General features: G+C 49.4%; 1 protein-coding gene across 1 annotated transcript in view; it reads right to left on the bottom strand.

Moving 5' to 3' along the window:
• Positions 1–23,659, bottom strand: part of UBE2D4 (ubiquitin conjugating enzyme E2 D4) — a 309,227-nt gene that overhangs the window by 208,593 nt on the left and 76,975 nt on the right. The window contains 1 exon segment of the mRNA XM_078666739.1: positions 23,282–23,345. Within this exon segment, the coding sequence (XP_078522865.1) occupies positions 23,282–23,345 (64 nt within the window).

Genomic DNA, 23,659 nt, shown 5'->3' with positions numbered 1-23,659 from the left:
AGGGCGTAGGAAACGCCAGACCTGTAGCATTATGATCATGAACAACACTCCACCGGGGAGGCGGGAGGGCGCTTATGACTATAACAGAGATACCCCTACTACAGAACTGGAGTTACAGGACAGAAACTACTCCTTCTGTAGTAGGGGATCTCTGTGTATAGTCATAATCTAGTGAATAGAATGGCAAGCCCATCCCCACACCAAGCGGCGGTGGAGAATAAAATAACGCCACTACTGTGCGAACAGATTCCGCAGCGAAGCCTGCCCAACCTGAGCGTCTGCCCTGGCATCAGTGTCCAGGCAGTAATGCTTAGCAAAGGTATGGACCGACTTCCAAGTGGCCGCCTTGCAGATCTCTGCAATGGGAACATTACGGAGCATAGCTGTCGTAGCAGCTTTGCCCCTGGTGGAATGAGCCTTAGGCTTACCTCCTAAGGTCTTATTAGCTTTGTAGTAACACAACTGTATGCAGGACACAATCCACCTCGAGATGGACTGTTTAGAGGTAGCAAGACCTGTCCTGACTGAGCCATAATTGACGAACAATTGGTCTGACCTACGAATATCTTTAGTCTTATCAAGATAAAACTTCAGCACCCTCCGCACATCCAGGGAATGTAAAGACCTTTCCGCCGGAGATGAAGGATTCTGAAAGAACGTAGGCAAAGTGATAGTCTGATTGATATGAAAATCAGAAACAACCTTGGGAAGAAACTTAGGGTGAGTACGCATAACAACTTTAGCATTATGAAATACAGTATAAGGTTCTTGGCAACACAATGCCTGAATCTCACTCACCCTGCGGGCCGATGTAATGGCCACGAGGAACGCCGCCTTCCAGGACAGGTGCTGCAACGAAGCCTTATGAATGGGTTCAAAAGGCTCCTTCATCAATCTGGACAGCACCACATTCAAGTCCCATGAAGGCGAAGGAAGCCTGACAGGAGGGAACACTTTCTTCAAGCCTTCCAAAAAATCTTTGATCACAGGGATCTGGAAAAAGGAAGTCTGTGAAGGGCCTTTCCTGTAGGCAGTCAAAGCAGCCAGATGAACCTTAATGGAATGGACATTAAGGCCCGACTGCGCCAGATGAAGCAGATATGGAAGGATGACATCTTCCTTGCATGACGTAGGGTCATAGTTCTTAGACTTGCACCAGATGCAAAACCTCTTCCACTTGTAAGCATAGGAAGTCCTAGTGGAAGGTCGCTTAGCCTCCTTCAGTATGCCCATACAATCCTCTGGGAGATTCAGATGGCCATATTGCACTATTTCAGGAGCCATGCCGCCAAACTCAAAGACGAGAGGTTGGGGTGCACCATCCGCCCCCCGAACTTCGTGAGAAGGTCCGGCCTGCACGGCAGCTTCATGTGAGAAAGGAGAGATCGGTGAAGCAGGTCCGTGAACCACCACTGTCTGGGCCATTCCGGGGCAATCAGAATCATTCTCGCCCTGGATTGAGACAGCTTGATGAGAACCGCCGGAATCAGGGGAATTGGTGGAAAAGCGTACAGAAAGCTGTTCGACCAGTTGATCCATAACGCGTTCCCCAGCGTCCCTGGCTGGTAGTACCTGGAGGCGAAGCCTCGGCATTTGCTGTTTTCGGCGGTGGCAAACAGATCTACGTCTGGAGTTCCCCACCTTGCGAAGACTTCTCCTAGTACTTCGTCGTTTATGACCCATTCGTGGTTTTCCTGCACGATTCTGCTCAGCTCGTCTGCCTGAACATTCTGCACACCTGGCAGATGGGTGGCCGTTATCGACAGTCCTCGAGCCAGAAGCCAGTGCCAGATCGCCTGCGCCTCCTGCGACAGAGTGCGCGATCTCGAGCCCCCCTGCTTGTTGAGGTAATACATCGTAGTCGTGTTGTCCGTCTGAACAAGCAGAGAGTTGGTCTGAAAGGACGGATGAAAGGCCTTCAGTGCCAAGTGAACAGCTCTCAGTTCCAGGAAATTGATGTGGTACGTGGACTCCGTCGGGGACCACGTCCCTTGAATTTGCAGATCTCCGGAATGCGCCCCCCAACCTAGGAGAGACGCATCCGTCACGATGGTCTGTGTGGGAATGTCCTTGTGGAAGGGAACGCCTCTGAGGAGATTCTCCTTCGAGCACCACCACTTCAGAGACTGAAGAGCATGTAGAGACAGTCGTATCCTGTCGTCCCAAGAACCTCTCCTCTGGTCCCACTGATCCTCCAAGCACTCCTGCAGAGGACGCATCTGTAGCCGTGCGTGAGGAGTGAGAAAAATGCAAGAGGCCATCGATCCCAGTAGAGAAGACACGGTCCTCACCGTCGTAGACGGAGTTTTCATGAGAGCCTGAGCCTTCCGAACGAGTGATAAACGTCGCTCTTCCGAAGGAGACACGCTTGCTGACAGCGTATTGATGGAGGCCCCCAAGTACTGGATGCACTGCACCGGAATCGGGACCGACTTGGACATGTTGATGTGCAACCCCAGCCTGTTCAAGAGAACGCACGTCTTCTGGAAGTGTGCTCGAGCTTCCGAGAAGGAGGAGGCTTTGATCAACCAATCGTCCAGGTACGGGTAGACAAACACCTTGTTCTTCCTCAGGTGTGCCGCTACCACTGCCATACATTTTGAGAATGTCCTGGGTGCAGACTTCAGTCCGAAGGGTAGCACCGTGTACTGATAGTGATTGGTGCCGACTTGAAAGCGCAGAAATTTTCTGTGTTTGCATGCAATGGGCACGTGGAAGTATGCGTCCTGTAGATCTATGGCACACATCCAGTCTCCCCGTTGCAGCTGAGGGTAGATCTGATGCAACGACAGCATGCGAAACTTTTCTCTGCGAATCCACTTGTTTGCCTGCCGCAAATCCAGAATGGGCCTGAACTCGTTTTTGTCCTTCTTGCGGACAAGAAAGAACCGAGAGTACAGACCTCTTCCTCTTTGAGACAGAGGTACGTCTTCGATCGCCCTTTTCCTTAGCAGAACGTCCGCCTCCGTCTGAAGCTCGCGCAGTTGATACTGCGAGCTGACGGGAGGAATCGATGGAGGAGGGCTGGTGAAACGTAGACTGTATCCATTGCAAACAATATTCAGCACCCACTTGTCCTGAGTAATTTTTCTCCACTCTGCCAGAAAAAATTGAACGCTTCCCCCCACCGGAGCGGGTAACGGACGAGGGGGAAGTAACAGCTCAGGGACGGGACCCGGCCGGGCCCTTGGTCGCGGTAGAGGACTGTTGACGACCTCTACCACCCTGTCGCTTCTGGAAGGGCTGCCTGTACTGCTGCTGCTGCTGCCGCTGTTGATGTTGACCAGCAGACTGCCCCCTTCCACGACCCTGCGCCCCAAACCGACGCTGGTACTGTCGGAAGGGTTTCTTTTCCTTGGGCTTTTCCAGGCCCACTGCCGTCAGGGTCTCCGCTTCGGCCTTCATCCTGGCCATCTCATCATCCGCGTGCTTCCCGAAGAGGGTATCTCCGGAAAACGGGAGATTCGCCACGCGTTGCTGTGCCTCCGGTTTCAACGATGTCAACCTGAGCCAAGCATGGCGTCTCTGGTGAATCCCGTGGCAATATCCGTGCGCGGACAGCAACGATATGTCTGCTGCAGCGCCGATGGCCTGATTAGAGACCAACATCCCCTCCTTGACGATCTCCACAAAGTCCTCCTTGCGGTCTCGAGGGACGAGGTCTGCGAACTGCTCCATCGAGTCCCAAAGGGACCGGTCGTAACGTCCCAGCAAAGCCGAGTCACTGGCTGCCTTCATGGACGAGGCGGATGTCCCACACGCCTTGCGACCAGCAGAATCGATCCACCGGCTCTCCTTGTCCGGAGGCACCGTGGACGCAGGGGAGGTGGAATGAAGCTTCCGAGCAGCAGTCACGATGACTGAATCCGGTACCGGGTCTTTCCTCAAGAAGGCTGGGTCTGAGTCCGGAGCCCTGTACTTTTTCAGTATCCTGGAAGGGACAGATCTCACCGTCGCCGGCGTCAGGAATAGCTGTTCGGCGGGCTCAAGGAGCCCCGGCACCAGAGGTAACAGGGGGCGAGACAAGTGCCTCTTGTGTAAAGTCTCAAAGATTACCGAGGTAGAAGCCGTAGGCGCTTCAACCTCAATGCCCAACTTCGCCGCACCACGCAGGAGAACCTCCTGAAATGTGCTAATATCGTCTATCGGAGACACCCTAGTCTCCGGCGAATCGGACAGCGTGGGCGAGTAGGAACGGGTCCCAGAAGGAGAACGTGACCTGGACCGACGTCTCTTGTGATGATGCCTGGATCGTGATGAAGATCCGCGGCCACTCCTCGATCTGTCCCGTCTCCCCGAGCGAGACCTCGACCTCTTGGGCCTCGGACGCTCCTTCGGCCTCCCAGGGTCAGGAGCTCCAGGCTTCTTAGGAGTCTTCTTCGGAGGCGTCGGGAACTTAGGCATCGACACCTCCCTCGGTGGGATCGGGGGTGGAGGGGCAACCGGACGCGGGTCCCGCGGAGCCGGCTTCGGAGGCGGGGTAGGGGCCTTCGGAGGAGGACCCTTCGGCACAGCAGGCCGCGGAGGAGGCGTAGACGGCTTCATCGGAGTATCCACCCCGGAATGCGCCGGTCCCGGCGAGCCATCACCTCTACCAGAGAGTGGGGAGCCCCCCACAGTCCTGGGCCTGTCCTTAGGACCTACAGACGCTGAAGACCGGTGTCCAGACGACGACCGATGTCCCCTCGACGTCGAACGGTCCTTCGGCGTCGACCGAATCACACTCCTCGACGTCGAACCGTGTCTTCGTCTCGACGTCGACCCCGACCAGATCGACGAGCCACGAAACCTCGACGACGGGCGATGGTGCCTCGACGGCGACCTCGACCTCTTCGCCGGTCTCGACGTCGACTTCCTGGATCGCTTCGACGGCGACCCTTTGGATCTCCTCGACGTCGACCTCTCCGACCTTCTCGACGTCGATCTTCTCGACCGTCTCGACGTCGGCCTTTTGGAATGCTTCGACGTCGACCTCTTCGGCGCCGGAGATGCCTTTTGTCTCGACGGCGACCTTGACGACGAGGATCCCCTCGACGACGATGTCCTCGACGGCGAACGGCGGTGTCGCCTCGACGGCGAGCGCCGACGCCGGGCCCTCCGATGTCGATCACTCGACGCCGACAGCGACGACGAGGATATCGACACCGGCTTCGACGGCGGCCGGAACACGTTCCTCGACGTCGACGGGCGACGTTTTCTCGACCCAGAGCCCTGGGGAGACCTGGAACTGGCCGTTGACCGTCCCCTCGACGTCGTGGTCAGCGCAACTGACCCAGACGGAGACCTTGGGCGCGGGCTGGTCTTCCTGCCCCTGGGGAGCCCCCCAGAGGCCTCAGCATGGGTAGAAGGAGCCCCTCCTGACCCACCTCGTGCCTTCAGCTTCCTCTCCTCAAGCCCCTGAAGCCTGATCTTCTTCCTCTCCTTCAGGGTCCTTCCAGAGAAGCTTCTGCAGATCCTACACTCCTCAGGGATGTGGGAAGAGGGAAGGCAGAGAATACAGACCTCATGGGAGTCTGTCTTGGCCTTCTTTCTTGAGCACTCAGGGCACTTGTCGAATAATGCAGGCATTATTGGACAAAAAAGAGTGCAGAAACACAGAAAGAAAGTCACCAGAGTACTTTAAAAGTACCAAAAATCGAAATCAGTGTAAAACACCAACAAAAACCCTTGAAAGGGAGAGCTCAATGCTCCAGGGTCCTGCTTGCAGGAGCCGGAAAAAAGAACTGAGGCTAAGTTGGACCTGCTATGCATTCTGGGATACTGAGAGAAGGTTCTGGAAGGTTCTCTTAAAGGCACAGTATCCTAATTAAGCCACATAATGGCAGCCTATGGGGCTTGTCTGTCCAGGTTCTTCTCTCTATCATTCCTGAGGGATTTTGCTGTTAAGCAAGGGAAATCTGTACAGGCTTTGCTGTTTTGTGGATTTTATGGTGGAAATTTCTAGTTGAAGTACTGGACAGTGTAGCCTTTTGGCTGCATTATCTGTCTTTAAATTCTCTCTTAAGTGTCTATGCATTTTCTGCATTTTTTGACACTGTAAGAGATTATTTTTGATTGCTCCGGGGTCCACGCACATGGGCGGGACTATTCACTAGATTATGACTATACACAGAGATCCCCTACTACAGAATGGGGGTTTCCAAGATGTCAAGTTATCCAGTCTAGAGAACCATTAAGAAGATTCTATATCACACCACAGGAGGAGTGGGAAGCATTGGTGGAAACCAGGGGAAAAGTGAATGAATTCAGAGTCCTAGCCGAGAGACCAATTCATTTGCTTGACAGACTTCCAATGGCATGGCCAATACAGACCCTGAAGACTGTTTAGGATGGCATACATGTAATGCCCGCGTATGGAGAGGGTGTTCTGGTAAACAACGAGAGTGAACTAAATGAGGTGTTCAGGGGGTATTATGAAGACATATATAATTTCAGGAATTCCTCAACCCAACAGATCAGTAGTGGCAAATTGGAACCTAGACAGGTGCTAAAGTGCAACCTTGATGAGTGACAGCGTGCCCCAGTTCACACTACAAAAAATGTGAAAGTCAAGGTAGGTGCACCCCAACAAAAATCTCTAGAGGTTTGTCAGAAATAAATAATTACCAGGATCATGTCAATTGTGTTTTAATTGTTCCCATCATTACTGATACTTTCTTCCAATTTTTTGAGAACATGCAGTCAGTCATACATATGATTCAATTTAAGGGCGACTATGTAAGAACTAATGCCAACGAGTTCGCAAACAGAACTTAATCATCATATATCTAAATCCATTTATTAAGACCTTATCTAACTGTTGCACTGAACTTGGTAATGCCACACCGTCACTATATGGACAAGATGGTGCGCTATTCCTATACAACTGGTGACAGGTCTGGGCGATATGAAGTTTTTTTTTCTTCTTTTTTTTGTAGTCTTCTTCAGGGCATCACATTCTTTTGTAAATGAGGGAGGTTTGCTGATCCTTGGTGTATGATCATCGTTTATTTTCTACTCTATAATGTTTTGCTCTTAATTTTGGTGATTTTCTGTTATTGTGCTTATGTTTTTCTGTGTACATTATATCTAATGCACTTCGTCATTCAGAATGGAGTTTTGTAAGTTCAACATGGCGGCTGACGATACTATGACTCTTCCGTGTAGTCTATTATTTGAGTTCTATTTATTTGAATTATTGCATTTTTTTAAGTTTCTTTCTCTATTTATAATGTATCTGTTTCTATTTTCAGTGCATCTCTCTTTTTAGAGCATACTATTATTTCTAGTTGGCCATCATGTTCCTTCGTACCAAGTGTTTGACTACAACATTCCGTTTGCTCCACTGAAGATGGTGGTGGTTTTAGTCTCTATTTGTTCAGAAAGCGACTGCGCCCATATCAAGTCGGAAGTACATGCATCTGCTGTTGACCCCTTTTTAAAGAGTTTGTCTCCTATTCTATCCATCATGACTTTTGCCTGTGTCTAATGTGTCTTGTTTTCCTTTGGCTTTGTCCGTTTGAGTTTCCACTCGCATAATGGTGGGTTTTTTAACACTTTATTTGCATGCCTGTACACTGTTTGCATGCTTGTTTTAATGGATTGCACATCATTGACAGGTGTTTTTTGCTTAGCTTTACAAGCTGGTGATGGCTAAACGTGCATGGTGGAGATGTACTTCAGCATATTTGAAACTTGCAGTTCTTTACTGGGACTGGTGTACTGGGATTTCTGGCGCAGTTTATCTTTATGATTGGGCCGTATGTTTTATGGGATATTTGTGATTTCTATTCCATCGGTTTGCATACCATTCCTTTGGAGCAATGATGCAACATTTCACTTTTATTTCTGAGGACAATGTAGGCCTTTCTTCTATTATAGTGTGTTTATCAACACGATTTCAAGACTATTCAATCAACAGCAGGGTTTGAACATTTCTTCCAGAAAACATTGACTACCATCGTGATAGACTAATTGTTGCCTCTTTTTATATTGAGCAATTAAGTTATGCTTATTGTGTATGTTATTGTTTAATTTTCGCATAGTTCATTGAACTATATACTACTCGGTGCGAAATGCACTGGGACTTGGATTGAAATGCATATACAGCGGACACTTAATAAAGGATATTTTATTTGACCATCCAGGTTTGTGGATTATTCACAGACTGAGTAAACTAAACACAACAGTGATTACAGATGCCATTACTTGGCAACTCTCTTGGCTGTGCACTTTAAGACACGCTCCAAATCTTGGTGTGAGAGGTCTGTGGAATCCCATTGACTCAAAGATGTCCCTGCATGTATCCACTTAATAAAGAACTCAGTTACTTCCAACAAAGACCTGAAGTTAAGGTAGATTTCAGTGAGCAGTTCGGCAACAACTATTCTTAAGTAGATTAAACAATATCTGACAAATCAATATAAACGTTTGTTGTGGTGCACCTACCTGGATAAGACAGCTCTGCCTTTGGGCAAAAAAATGAGCCCTATGGTAGCAATTATAAAACTCCTAAAACAATCTGGGAAATTGAAATGGCGATCGATGAGCGTGCAAGATCTAAAGCCACTGGGCAAGATGGGCTGACTTGTGACTTTTGCAAAGCATACAGGAGTTAACTGTAACCATGGCTGCTTTGTATATATGAAGACGTATTAAAAGTAGGCTGATTACCCAAAGATACCAGTGAAGCCCTAATTCTTGTGAAACCCTAGAACAGGTGGTCTGTCAGTGCCAGACTTGTAACCGCACTCCTAATAGTGCAGGCCCATTATATGTTCAATGGTTCGCAGAGATTTCTGCAGGTCACATGTGCATTTGGGAAAGGCCTTAGCAAATCCTGGGAAGGCTTTGGGAGATACATTCTCAGCGATTTCATGTGTGGTCGGTGTAGACTGTTCTAACAAATCTCTGAACAATCAGTGGTGAGCCGATGCAGGGGTGATTATATAATTCTGGCACATTTTTAGCTTTACGATGCAAGTTGGAATTGGGAGGGAATTCTTGCAAAAGCATAAGGAAAAGTTCTAAATCCCACCCTCAAAAGTGCATTCCATTTTGATCTATTTTACAGATCGACGGATGCAAAGTCTTCTAATTTTGTATTTAGAGGAACTTCATAAGATGCAGCACTCTCATCGGAGATTCTCACAAGTGATCAAGCACTGATAAATAACATAATCACATTTAATTCCCCACTTTGTTATAATTCTTTTTAAGGTATTGGTTTGGTTCTTTTGTATTCCTGGCAGATACACTGCTACAACTGTAAGGTCTTGGTCACCCAGCCAAACCTTTTTTGTGTCCCCAGTCACCTACTGCTTGGACACCTGGTCAGGTAGCCCACTGTAATTTTGCCTGAAGCAACAGTGCCGCTGTTGCATCTAGGGTACTTTTCCGTTTAACTGGCCTACCACATTTGAATGCAGGCTGAGCTCTGACCTAATGCATCTCATCTGCATGAGGTGCAAAATTAGGATACCTGTGATTGTCAGTTTCCAATTTTTCTTTGGTACTTGCAGTTACATCTGACCCAGTCTCCCCCACCCTGAGATTCCACTGCTACACCTGATCATGAAATGTCTGCTACATCTGCACTAGCACAGATTACCTGGTTTTATACCACTATGTCCTCACTCACCACCTCCGTGAAGCATTTCCTTTGCCCCTGATTGTCTGGACTCTTAAGAATAACAAGGCCTTATTACCCTGCATCTAAATATCTCGGGTAGGCTACAAGATGAGGAACTGTTTATTTTTCCATATTGCAGACCTCACTCAAGAATTCGTCCCGAGTAAAGATGCAAGCTGTTTTTTGTGACTTATACTTTATTTTTTTAGGCAGGGAGGTCTTCCTTTTCCATAGCTAAGGAATATTTCCAGATCTGGTTCCAGCAAAACTCGACCTAGAAGACATCGGATTTCGGGAAGAAGCTCTGACAGAGCCTCAAGAATTACAAACAGCATTTTTAGATTAAAAGAGGTAGTAATCCGTTGAACAGTTCTTCTAATTAAATTCTCTGAAAAGATGGCATTATAAATTGATGAGACTTGGATGGGCATCTTGTCTAGGAAATCAATGAGTTTGACAGTGAAGAAAAATCAGAGATGCTCTCAATTTAGAGTACTCTTAAGCGACGTACAAGTTGTCTTAGGACTCTGGACACATGATCTCCAAGATCTCTCTCATTCAGATGTGGTTGATTGCTTTTTCCTGGTAATCTCTTGTGCTGGAGGAGCAGCTGAATGCTTCAATATCCAATTGGTATGCCTTAGCGTTGAAGGGATTGGGAAAGGAATGTCTTGTGGCAACCTTAAACGCTTTGGCACTGAATAGCTCCAAGTCAAAGGCTCAATGTCAAAGAATCTGACCCCAACAATGCCAATGTTAAAAGGCAAGAAGGAGGTTCATTCTTTTTTCCTGAACTCTTTCTAGTAAGGGTGGAATGCAGAAGACTGTTCTTGATATAAGCAGATACACCCCTGGGATACAACAGCAGTGTTTTGAACACTCTTCTGCAAAGGACTCAAGCTCCCAGTCAGATATTTGTCCGTTTTAAAAATTACTGCTAGACGTTTGCAGACAAATCAATAATTTCTCAACAGTATGTCAGCAGTGTGACAATAGCATGTACAGTCTAAACCGATTTTATATTTACAAGAAAAAAGGTATGCCAATTATAGTAAAGCCATGCTTATTCCCTGGAGTTAAGAAACACAAACGTTCCTATGAGAAGAAGTGGCTGAGAGGAATGGCCTATACCAAAATCTGTCAGTTTAAGGCTGCTTCGGAGTAATAAGAGATTCAGAAAAAGATCAGTAACAAGAAACAAGAGCAACCCAAATATCTGTGTGAACCTGGGTATTTAGTTGTATGAAGAACAGTGGTTTGCTCGGATCTCATTCAAAATCAAAATATGTATACAATACAGCAAGGTTTTTTGTAAGCAACGAATACATGATAAAACATTCTACAGGTTCCAGTTTTAAGATATGGTTTATTAACATCATAAACCATATCACTGTAGAGATCACAAGGAAACGAATGACTCCAGTGCAGAAGGCCTCAACCAAAGTTCAATGAACCAATAGTGTAAGAGTATACAGTAGTGTGCTAGTATACAAACGGAACAGTTCGTAATGCAATATAACAGGCCCACAGTTGCCTGCAGAAGTGTAAAACAAGCTTGTATCAAATATCGATGACATTCCAACCCCACCTTGAATTCGAGGTTATCATGAATACGTAAGCATACCTGGGGCGTGTCCAGGTCGGCCAAGATGGCATACATCCCTCCGTAAGCTCTCTCCTCACAGGTCAAAACTCAGCTTTCATTGTGCTGCTGGCGCCCATTCTTATGTCACAGAGGGGGTGATTCTACCGCTCCTGGGCCCCCGGATCATGGTGATGCTGCCAGTTTCCCAAAGAGCTGCTGAGACGACGAGGAGAGGCTTGGGCCTGCACGAGAGGACTGCAGCTGCTGAAGCATGACCCGTGCCGAGTCCCCCCCCATTGACGGACAAGTGCGGGGCTCTGGTAGACAGGGGGCCCAGTTTTGTGCACCCCTCCCGTGCATTTCAGGTGACTGGGCATTTGCACATGGACCAGGCTGGTGTGGCCAGGTGAACCGTCAGTGATGCTGCTCTGGCCTCAGGTGTCCGTGGGAGCCTTCTTAGACGGGGCTGGCTTGGAGTGCTGCCAGCGCTATGGGACCTGCAGCTTCTGGCAGACTTGAGGTGTCAGAGTTGGCAGGGCTTCTCTCTCTCAGGGACACTGAGGCCTGGCTGGGGCCTTTCGGGTGAGCCAGACTACAGCTTCCTAGATACCTGGGGCAGCACTTGACTTTCTTCCCTTGTGGTTGGACCTGTGGGGGTTTAGCTCCTGGAGTACCGGTCCATGCGTTTGATGCTAGACAGCGTGGTGGGTCCCGACTGCTCGTGCTCTCAGGGCGGTGGGCAGGCCCTCGTGGAAGCAGGTCGGTGTCCCACTTTCCCCGCTTTCCATCACCTAATCATCCCCCTCACCTTCAAACACCCTACTGGCCACATGTCATACTGGCACATTGGATGCTTCCCCCTGTGCATGGACATAGTCTTGTCAGCCAAACGGTCCCCCCACTTCTTCCCCATCTTCTCTGACCAAGTTGGACTGTACACTGGTCTCCACTATGGAGCATGGAGTAACTACACCTGATCAGGCACAAATGAAGACTGACAAGCAGACAGCCCCTCTGGCCCCTGCATTCCAAACAGGCACTACTGACTATCCTCTCTCATCGGCAGCGAGCCAACCTTATAGTGTGGACATCCTTCTTGCTATCTAGGCCTTCAGGTCGGCACTTGACACCAGGATTGGGGAGGTTGGGGTGAATACAGTTCTCCTGCACCAGGAACTTCGCAGCGCAGTGGTACGCTTGGCAGGAACTAATGTTTGCATTTCAGACTTAGAGGACTCCGTATCAACCCTGAAAGCAGAGGAGGCACACCAGACTATGGCGTCCTGTAGCCTGAAGATTTATGAAAAGAACGCGGGTAACCGGGCACGGCGGAACAATCTACATTTTGTGAGATTCCCTGAGGGGGCCAAGGGGACAACTTCCAAAAGCTTTCTTGGAAAAGTGGATCCTTCTGGCGGTCCACGCGAGAGGACCTGTCCCTTTGCTTTGTTGCAGAACTGGCCCACAGATTATTGGCGGCGACCCCTCTGCAACAGATTATAGCAAAACTCCTCAATTACAAGGGCAGGGATGTTGTCCTGCATTTCGCCCATGAAAGGGTTCTCATCAACATTCAATCTATCAGAATCATGGGCTTCCCAGACTACACACGCCTAGTACAGCACCAATGCAAATCCTTTGAGGCAGTCAAGTAAAAGCTGCAGGAGATGAACTTGCGTTTTATGCTTGCTTTTCCAGCCTGCCTCTGGGTGATTAACGCCTCCAGGTCCTGCTTTTTCAATACTCCCTAAGCAGGATGGGACTGGGCTACAGGTGGGCCGCTCACTTTGGACGCTCCAGTGTAGCACTTTCTGTTAAGCTGTTTTCCTGCACTTGGGTCGAAAGAAGGACTGAAATTACAGCTCGACAACCATGGGCAGGCTGACTATAGAATTTCTGCAGGTAAAACTCGCACCCAAGAGGGAGGAATTTTTAGATCTAATACAGCCTCCACTAGCAAGAAAATTGTGCACTCAATTAAGACATGGCTGTCTGCCTATTGGGGCATTGACTTGTTCATGGGCCGGACGAGAAGATGGAATCTGCCCAGCCTGTAAAAGCAGTAAAGAAGACATTGTCCATGTTTTGTTTTTCTGCCCAGCATATAGCAAAACACGGAGATGCTAGTTGGCACCACTGTGCAGAAATTTGGGACTTAAACAATGTGCACAAGCCTGTAGAATCTTAAGACATGGCACCTCCCCCCTTTTTGTGTTTTCGGTTTCCCGCTTCCTACATGGTATGTGGCGCAGAAGGTCAACCCTGATTAACTGTGATAAACTTTGTTGATCGCTACCTCTTTTCTTCTTTGATAACTTGCTGTTTAATAATTTTTTAACTTAATGCTCTTAACTATTTATGCATTTTATCTTAGCGCATGTATGTATTTTATCTGCACTTTTATGGTCTATGACCGAAATAAAGTTATCAAATGATGAAATTACCAGACCAAATACTCCAGGGATAGTGCCTCAATAAATGGATGAACGCACAAGTTACTTACCTTCGGTAACGATATATCTGTAAGAAACATTAGTTAGTTAGATTCCTTACCTTTGAATAATCCCCAGGCGTCAGACTGGATCCAGAAAGTTTTCGTCAGCAGTACCCCTGCGCGTCGGTAGGAGTCGTCTGCAGCTCCGTGTCAGTCGTCGGGACAACGTCGCTGGATTACTAAGACGCCACCTTCGAGCGCGGACGTCAGTTCTGTACATAGCTTTCCGCGCCAGGAACGCAAAGCCATGCAAGAAACAGACACTGGTGCCATGAAACTAGGGCCCTGAAAGGGATGACCTTAACCCTAGATACCGGTTCGCAGAACGGGGAGGATGGGTGGGGCGGTAAGGAATCCAACTAAGGTTTCTTACAGATGTATCGTTACCGAAGGTAAGTAACTTGTGCATCTGAAAGAAACAGGTTAGTGTTAGATTCCTTGCCTTAGAATAGATACCCCAGCATTACCAACCCTGGTGGTGGGTCTGCGAACCAAGATCACACCAGGAAGTCCTGGAGAACCGAACGGCCAAAGAAGCCATCCCTCCGGACTTGGCGGTCGAGGCAGTAGTGCTTGGCAAACGTGTACAGCGAGGCCCACGTAGCTGCTTGACAAATGTCCTGTAAAGGGACTCCCCCTCCCAGGGCAGTAGTAGCCGCCTTGGCCCTAGTGGAATGGGTGCGCAGCCCCTCAGGAGGATCCTTTTTAGCCAAGGAATAACAGACATTGATGCACAAAACGACCCACCGAGAGATGGTCCGTTTGTGCACCGCCGGTCCCTTCTTCGCGCCTACGTAGCCAACAAAAAGTTGGCCGTCCACCCGGAACTGTTGTGTGCGGTTCAGGTAAAAGGAGAGCGCACGTTTTGGGTCCAGGCAGTGGAGCCTCTCTTCCTAACGATGCGGAGGTGGAAAGAAGGTGGGCACGGTAATGGTCTGGCCAACGTGAAAGGCAGTAAACACCTTGGGTAGAAAAGAAGGACGAGTCTACAGAACAACTTTGTCCGGATGGACTGAGAGGAAAGGAGGCTTAGAATAAAGAGCCTGGAGCTCACTCGCTCTTCTGGCAGATGCCCTGATGTTCCAGCCATGTCCAGAGGCAAAGACGCTCCTGACAAAGGGTCCACGACCCCTCCTCGCCCTGTTTGTTGCAATACCTCATGGCGGTGGTGTTGTCCGTGAACACCTGCACTACACTTCCCGGACAGAGGGAAGGAATGCCTTCAGTGCAAGTCGGATAGCCCGCAGCTCCAGAAGGATGATATGGAGCCGGGACTCCGCCGGAGACTAGAGGCCTCTGTTCTCTGCCTCTCCCATGTGGCCCCCACATCCCAGGAGGGACGCATCCATCACCTCTGTGTGCTCCGGTTGCGGAAGGGAGAGGGATCTGCCACTGACCCAATCGCGGTCCGTGAGCCACCACAGCAACTGTCTCGCAGTGCCCTCCGAGATCAGGACGTGGTCGGACAGGTTGCCCTGATGTTGCGCCCACTGGAACTTGAGGTCCCACTGCAGTTCCCACATCCGCCACCTGGCGTGATGTACCAGCAGGATGCAGGAGACCATCAGACCCAGCATCCTTAGGACCATCCTGATCGAAACTCGGGATAAAGGCTGAAAGATCGGAATCAGAGCCTGAATATCCCAAACCCACTGCTCGGGAGGATAAACCCGAAACTGCGCCAAGTCCAGAACCGCTCCGATGAAGAGGAGCTTCTGGGAGGGACTCAGGTGTGACTTCGCACGTTGATGGAGAACCCAGGCGAGTGCAGGAGGTCGGCCGTAGTCTGGAGGTGGGAGACGACTGTTTGGGACGAGCCGCCTTCAACAACCAGTCGTTAAGATAGGGGAAGACTGGAACCCCTGATCAGCCCAGATGAGCTGCGACCACCGCCATCACTTTCGAGAACAACCGAGGGGCACTGGTGAGGCTGAAGGGGAGCACGGTAAACTGAAAGTGCTCGTGGCCCACTGTGAACCACAGGTAACGCTGGTGGGCCGGCAGGACGGGAATGTGGAAATAAGCGTTCTGCAAGTCCAACGCTACCATCCAGTCTCCAGGGTAGCCAAAACCTGAGCTAACGTCAGCATCTTGAACTTCTTCCGGAGGAAGCCGTTGACGCTCCTGAGGTCCAAGATAGGGCGTAGGTCCCCTTTGCCATACTTGGGAACCAGAAAGTAGTGGGAATAACAACCCAGTCCTACTTCTGGGCCAGGAACGGGCTCGATGGCCCCTTTGGCCTAGAGGGCCGTAACTTCCTCCTGTAGAAGTTGCAAGTGATCCCCTGACATGCGGTACTGCGGTGGCATGGCTGGAAGGGTCGCCTCAAAGGGGAGGGAGTAGCCCCTTCAGACGATTTGCAGCACCCACCTGTCCGAAGTGATGGTACGCCAGCGGAGCAGGTGATGGTGAACTCTGCCTCCCACTGGCGTGGAATGAGCCTGAAAGCTCAGACTAGGAAGGCTTTGAGGCAGATACTGCGGGAGCGGATATGGACTAACCAGCTCTCTCTCCCCCTGCTCCACCACGGCGGAATGCATATCCACGGCGAGGTTGGTTCTGCAGCCTGTGGCTGGACCAACGTGCAGGGGTGCCCGGTCCTTGCCACAAAAGGAGAGAAAAGCAGAATTTTGCTGGTGCTGGACCGACAGGCCCAAGGACTTGGCCATAGCACTGGAGTCCTTAAAGCGCTCCAGCACACTATCTGCTTTGTCGCCAAAGAGGCGACGGCCATGAAAAAGGCATGTCCATGAGAGTGCTCTGGACATAAAAAAACTACAAAATTTGAGAAGGGTCAGAGGAGATATATTTAAAGACCTATCATCCCATCTCCAACAACAGTCATTTATATACCAAATTGGATGAAGAGGTCTAGAACGTGTGGTAACACAAGAAGACTACAAAAGAGTGGATACTAGAGTAATAGTTGGCCGAGATATTCCCATCAAACCACCCTAATTTGGCGGAGTTTCATCATATGGGATCTTTGTAGTAACACCCGACTCTACCGCCCAAACCATCAGCTGATGGTGCGGGAGTGGATGTAGATCTTACACTCGTGCCAAACTTATACTCATAGAGTGGTGATGAAAGTGTCTGTGCAGTGCTGTGGTGAAAGAATGTTAAAATTAGCGACTCAGACAAGAGCACATTTAATAAAGAAAGTCCGAGTGTTAAAGTTAAAAACACGCCAGGTAGTTGGAGCTAAAGACTACACTATGGCGCTGTGCAGGTGGTCAACATGTTTCAGCCCTATAGACGTGTCGTCAGGCTTTCGTCAGGACCAAAGATTTAAAGCTACTGCCACAAAAAGTGAATTATAACAAAGTGAAGTGAGAACATAAATAAAATGCAATCAGCTACCATGAACTTGGAGCCCCAATGTCCATATGTAGAAGATATTTTCCTTTCACAATCCAAGCTTTGCAAGGAAGTGGACCTCACCTCACCCGGCAACCGCTCGGGAATATGAGGCCCCGCTCTGTCCGTCGGTACCTCTCTCAGGCGTCCGAGACTACCATGGACATTGGGGCTCCAAGTTCATGGTAGCTGATTGCATTTTATTTATGTTCTCACTTCACTTTGTTATAATTCACTTTTTGTGGCAGTAGCTTTAAATCTTTGGTCCTGACGAAAGCCTGACGACACGTCTATAGGGCTGAAACATGTTGACCACCTGCACAGCGCCATAGTGTAGTCTTTAGCTCCAACTACCTGGCGTGTTTTTAACTTTAACACTCGGACTTTCTTTATTAAATGTGCTCTTGTCTGAGTCGCTAATTTTAACATTCTTTCACCACAGCACTGCACAGACACTTTCATCACCACTCTATGAGTATAAGTTTGGCACGAGTGTAAGATCTACATCCACTCCCGCACCATCAGCTGATGGTTTGGGCGGTAGAGTCGGGTGTTACTACAAAGATCCCATATGATGAAACTCCGCCAAATTAGGGTGGTTTGATGGGAATATCTCGGCCAACTATTACTCTAGTATCCACTCTTTTGTAGTCTTCTTGTGTTACCACACGTTCTAGACCTCTTCATCCAATTTGGTATATAAGTGCTCTGGGCATCCCCTGAAAAATGTGTAGACGTCAGCCAGGCGTGACGACGAATCGTCACAGTCATTGCCATCGCTCTACCCAGCGAGTCCGTGGTGTCAAGTCCACATCGGATGGAGTACCGTGCTGCATCCTGCCCCTCAGCAAGAGCTTGGGCGAGCCGTGCCCTGGCCTCCTCCGGACACTGGGGCAGCACCTCTGCCACCCTATCCCACAGAGAGTGGGTGTAACGGTCCAAAAAGCATGCGGTATTAATGCTTTGCAACCCTAGACCGAGGGAGGAAAACAGTTTCTTGCCAAACTGTTCCAGCCTTTTGGATTCACGGTCCGATGGTGCGGTCGGGAAGGCGGTTTGGGACGTGGGAGGCCTAGATAACCAGACTCTCAGGGGTGGGGTGGGTGGACAGAAAGCAGGGGTCGCCCGGAGCTCGGCAGTGGCGCCGGGCCACGTTCCGATCCACAGGAGTGACTGTGGTGGGCTTGGACCAAGTGCCCATCAGAACGTCAGTGAGGGACTCATTAAACTGCAGCAGAGGCTCCGAAGAGCTTACTGGCGGTTGAAGGACCTCAGTGAGGAGGTTAGTCCTCACCGCCGCTGCAGGGAGCTCAAGGCCCAAGGCCTTGACCGCCTTGAGCAGCACCACAGCATAAGTAGCTCCCTTCTCCGTAGCCACGGAAGGAGGAGAGAGAAAATTAGAGTCAGACGAAGTGTCTGGACCACTGGCCTCCCCTAGCTCATCTGCCCAGTCCTGACTTAACTGGCACTGCTGTGCCAGAGGGACCTCATACCCTCCCAGTCCTCCCCTTCATCTGTGTCCTGATAAACAGGCAGAAGTGACAGAGCTGGGGCGTAGGTGAACAACTCACCAGTCGCCATCGGAGACGGCGCCGGGCCCGGCATGAAACCGGGGCGGGCGTCGTCAGAGGACGGTGCTGGTGGTGGCTCAGAGGGGGTCGGCGCCTGCGGAGGAGTTGTGAGGTCAACACGCGTCGACCGGGATCTAGGCCTGAATCCCACGGGGTCCTGTGGCGCCGGGACCAAAGTCACCGAAGCCACTGGCGGCGCCGAAGCCACCGGCAACACAGGGTTAGGACCCCCAGTCGGACCCGCGGGGCCCAACGGCGCCGGGCAGGGCCCAAACGGCAGAAAGATAGTCCTCATGGCCACGAGGAAGTCTCGAATCTGCTCCAGAGTCGCATTGAGCCCAGGGACCGGAGGGTGTGAGGCTGGATGCAACTGCACGGGCTCTGCGAAAGCGGTGCGGGCAGCGCCACCTGAACCCTCGGCCGAGTCGCGCGAGGGGAGGTCAAAGAACGATGGTGTTTCTTCAACTTCTTTTTCTCATGCCTTAACTTACAGGAGTGCGAGGACTTGGATCCCGACAAACGGTGATGAATCCGGCTCGGCGACCGGTCCATTGACCTCCTCCTCGACCGGGACCTCGAGCGGTGCGGAGCCGACTGACGGATCTCGAGCAGTTTACGGGAATGCTCCTGCCTAGCCTTCGACGTCAAGGCCCGGCAGTCGGGGCACGACTTGTCATCGTAATCGGCCCCTAAACAGTAGAGACACCGGCACCAGGAGTCTATCGACTCAAAAAAGATAGACAAAAAATGTCCAAAGGTTAGTCAAAAAATGCCTACGGGTACGCTCTTCCCGGATCTGCGCTTGCAGGCGCGGAAAAAAGAAGAACAGAACGGACGTCAGCGTGCGAGGGCAGCGTCTAAGTACTCCGGTGACGTCATCCCGGCGATCACGACACAGACGACGGACACAGAGTCGCAGACGACGCCTACCGACGCGCAAGGGTACTGCCGACGAAAACTTTCCAGATCCAGTCTGATGCCTGGGGGTTATTCGAAGGTAAGGAAACTAACTAATGTCTTTCTTTCCGATACATGGGTTCAGAGTGTTGCCTAGGTAATGATTTCGCTCAGTGATTTCCCTCTCCTCTGACAGGTAAGATGGTGGCACCTATGGCAGTCCAGCTTGGCACTTAACCTAGGAAAAGCGAACAGGAGCAACCTTACTAAGGATATTTGAGCATGAGGCGCATATGTTTGAGTCCCAAGTTGACTATGGACACTAAGGGAGTCTGCTGTAAGCAGAATCAGTAGTTGTACCACGGAGCAACAGTAGATTTTGCTGCTGGATTGGTAAGAGGAAGGGGCCCTATCAGCTATCCTCAAAGAGATAACAGGTGCTGGAAGTTACCCTGCAAGATACCTAAAAAGAAACAGAAAGCAGCCCAGGGTAAAAGTGACTTCCTTGGTCCAAGGTGTCTAGTCCCAAGGGAATTGTGAGAGGGTGCTCTTTTTTGTAGCACCAGACCTGCCCCATATGTCTCTGCCCCGGGAGAGGTCTGGATAATGTCTAAACTTAAAACTTGCAAGAAAATACCCACAGAATTCAGTCGAAAAGGTCTACTATAGTAGGTGTGGGGTGTCAATTTGAGGCATTCAAATCCCACCCGGTGAATGCAGAGAGCACTAGGGACCTAAGTAGACCGGGTCAAGCTAGAGGAGAAAAAAAAAATCAGGGTACACTTATTAGAATGGTTCAGAAGGAGCTTAAATTTAAAAAAGTGTGACCGTACTCTATTGTGAACTGCAAGTTCAAAGTGGAGAGGCTACATACAGCAAGCAGCTACAGAAGCCAGGTTCAATATTTTTTGTTCCATACATCAGAGACTTGAGGGCAAACAAACATTTTTAATATAGAGAGGTTCAAATGGGGTTCCAGACATTTTGAGAGCAAACATAAATGTGTAATATAGAGGTTCAAATGGGTTCCTGATGTATTGGTGACACTACTCAGAGCTCAAAGCTTACTGATAAGGGATCTGGGTAAAAAAGAATTCCAGAATATTAGCAGCACTGTTTTATCCAAGATAGCCCAAATGGTGACCCAAGATTAGGCAATAAACAAAGATTTGACAATTCGTTCTAGGGTTCATGGCATTGCCAATAAGAGTGATTAAAATAAGGAATTGATTAACTGGCCACATTTATATAACGTCCATTCTTAGGACACCTGACCAAAAAAACAAGTTTTCATTTTATTTCTGAAATCATGAGTGAGGAAGAACATTTTATAGCAGGAAACGAGAAATGTGCTCTTTGGGGCTCAAAGAATCTAGTTTCTTGCCTGGCTGCTTGTCGGAGCATAGGGAAGCAGTTTCAATTTTATCAACCTCAATCAGCCATGGCCTAGTCTACAAGTAAGGCGGAGGAGTGCTGTTCCTCAGAGCGCGGGCATCGTGCTTGATGATACAACCTATACTCATGGAGCAGAAGATGAACAGAGTGGATACCCCAAAGCCTTTCTCAATTACAGGAAGGAGAGGACTGTTATTGGTGATACAAGCTGTCGATTGTTTTCCTTTCATGTTGTGCTGTATTTGAGCCATGTCTATTTGTACTCTTCTTTATTTCTTTACTTCTGTTACTACAGGGACCAGGTTCACAGCTGACTGAGCCAATATCAAAGCATTAGTTTAGAGGAAATTTGAAAATGTGTTTTCCCCCCTTGTACTGGAAGGTTTTGAGGTGATCTTATTGTTTCCAGCCTCTTTGCTTAATTTTGCTGACACTAATAGAAAAACATTTGAAATAAGGTATATGGACAAGGGTGCACGCAAGATTATGCATTTGTAAATTACATTTGAGTGACACGAAACTGAACAATCTTAATAAAATGGTATTAACTCCATGCGCGCTGCGGGTTTTCCCGCTGTGCGCTGAGTTTTGCGAAAACCCGCGGTTCATGACTAGCTCAGCTCGTCATGAGCGTACGACAGGCGTAACTCATGACGAGCTGAGTTCGTCATGAGCGTCGAAGGGGTTAAGGTGTTGTAATAGACTGATTAACAATTCAGTGATCATGCAGCCGCTCTAAATGCCAGATGAGTCGGTGGTCAGCATGAATTCTCTCTGGATGTGAAAGCACACAATCTACCAGTCTTATAGGAAGGGGAACACTTCCCAGATATGCTTCAGAAGATGTTTCATGGCAAGAAGGACAGTGCCACCCACCACAAACCCGATTTAGAAAACAAGGGTCAAGTCATCAGGGAACCAGGATTTGCTACAACTCGGGAATGAATTATGCAGCCTGACCAACATAAAAGACAAGCATTTGCAATGCAATAGGTCTCGCATTATTTAAGTTTGAGCTATTATTATTGTAAATGGCAATGTTTTTTGCTTTATGCTATAGTTTTCTTATGTACATAAAAAGCTACATATAAAGTATTTGTTGTTAAAATTATTTATGCTATAGTTTTCTTATGTACATAAAAAGCTACATATAAAGTATTTGTTGTTAAAATTATTTATGCAGTATTTAAAGGCAAGCATTACCGCCTTCGGGTAAAGTCCGCGCTATATAAAAATGCATAAAGACATGAATAAAGAAATACCGCCTTCGGGTAAAGTCCGCGCTATATAAAAATGCATAAATACATAAAAAAATAAATACCGCCTTCGGGTAAAGTCTGCGCTATATAAAAATGCATAATTAAATAAATAAACACATACCGCAAAACATCCTCGTTACTCTGCCGGCCTGCGACCAGGAAGTCAGGCAGGCCGGCGCGACACCCGGAAACAGGAAGTAGGAGGGCGGGAGCCTACCCCGCCTCCCACGGAAGAGCCGCGATTGGAGCCGTGTTGGGACCACCGGAGCAGGCAGGAGCCTACCCTGCGCCCCGGTGCCTAACGAGGGAAGACGAGTCCTGCAGCTGAGGAGAGCCGGTGAGTGCGTTGCTGAGCTGCTGCTGCGGGCGGGAGGGCGGGCGGCCGGGAGGGCGGGAGGGCGGGCGGGAGGGCGGGAGGGCGGGCGGCCGGGAGGGCGGCCGGGCGGGCGGCCGGGAGGGCGGCCGGGAGGGCGGGCGGGAGGGCGGCCGGGAGGGCGGGCGGGAGAGCATGTACGGGCGGGCGGGGGCGGCCTGTGTATGTGTGTGTGCGCGTGTGTGCGTGCGTGTGTGTGTATGTGTCTTGGAGTGCGTGTGTGTGACTGTGGGATAGGGGGTGTGTGTGTGAGCGAGTCGATGTGCCTTTGCGCATGCGTGAATGTTGGTGCGCGTGCAAGCAGCTGAATCCAGGCCGGCAGAAGCGCGTGACAGTTTTGTATCCCTCATTCCCCGGTGTCAGATAGCTATAAGTCTCCAGCCTGACGCATCCTTCGGATGCGATCTCAGGCCGAGACCTAAAAAAGCAGGGGAAGAGCCATGCAGGTTTAAGTTGGACCAGAAATCCACAATTCAGGTTCTGTGTAAAGAATGGGTGGCGAGCAGGCTGTAAGTGTCTCAAAAGAGTAGATATAAAGAAAAAAGAAGGAAGCATGAACACAATGGAAAAACAACAGTTGCATAATAACGAGAGAACTGTGTATCTCAGGTTTTTAATAAAGCAAGGGTCAAAGGACATAGGGACTGAGAGGTCTGAAACATGAGTGAGAAAAAATATGCACTTAACACATTGTTATTGTGGAAATAGAAGACAGCAGCTGGCTCAAAGTTACTTACGGTCATCGCCCACTGGACCAGCAGAGCATTGCGCAGGAGGGTCCCTCTGCAGGTCAGTCAGTTCCTGGACAAAGAGGAAAAATAAAGTTAAAAATCCAATCAAGGACTGTCATAATATATGTGTGGCTCCTCCCTCAAAAAAACCTAAACCCTTCAATCACAGCATGCAAAATGGCTTTTCCCAGACCATTCAATACAACTGGAGTACAGATACACTGAATATATTCAAACTCAAGACACTGATGACAGAAACACAATGCCTACTCTTTCACCTGCCTACTGAAACAAGACACACCATTCTCAATCTCCAGCTCAACCTTCATTCTCTCAGTAAGATTACCCACCCCTCTGTATCGGTGCTGAGACCGCAAGAACACT

Source organism: Lissotriton helveticus, chromosome 11 (genome assembly GCF_964261635.1).
Source record: "Lissotriton helveticus chromosome 11, aLisHel1.1, whole genome shotgun sequence".
In the NCBI taxonomy this organism is placed as follows: domain Eukaryota; kingdom Metazoa; phylum Chordata; class Amphibia; order Caudata; family Salamandridae; genus Lissotriton; species Lissotriton helveticus.
The sequence above is the reverse complement of the archived record's forward strand: the minus strand, read 5'-3'. Positions and strand labels throughout refer to the sequence as shown.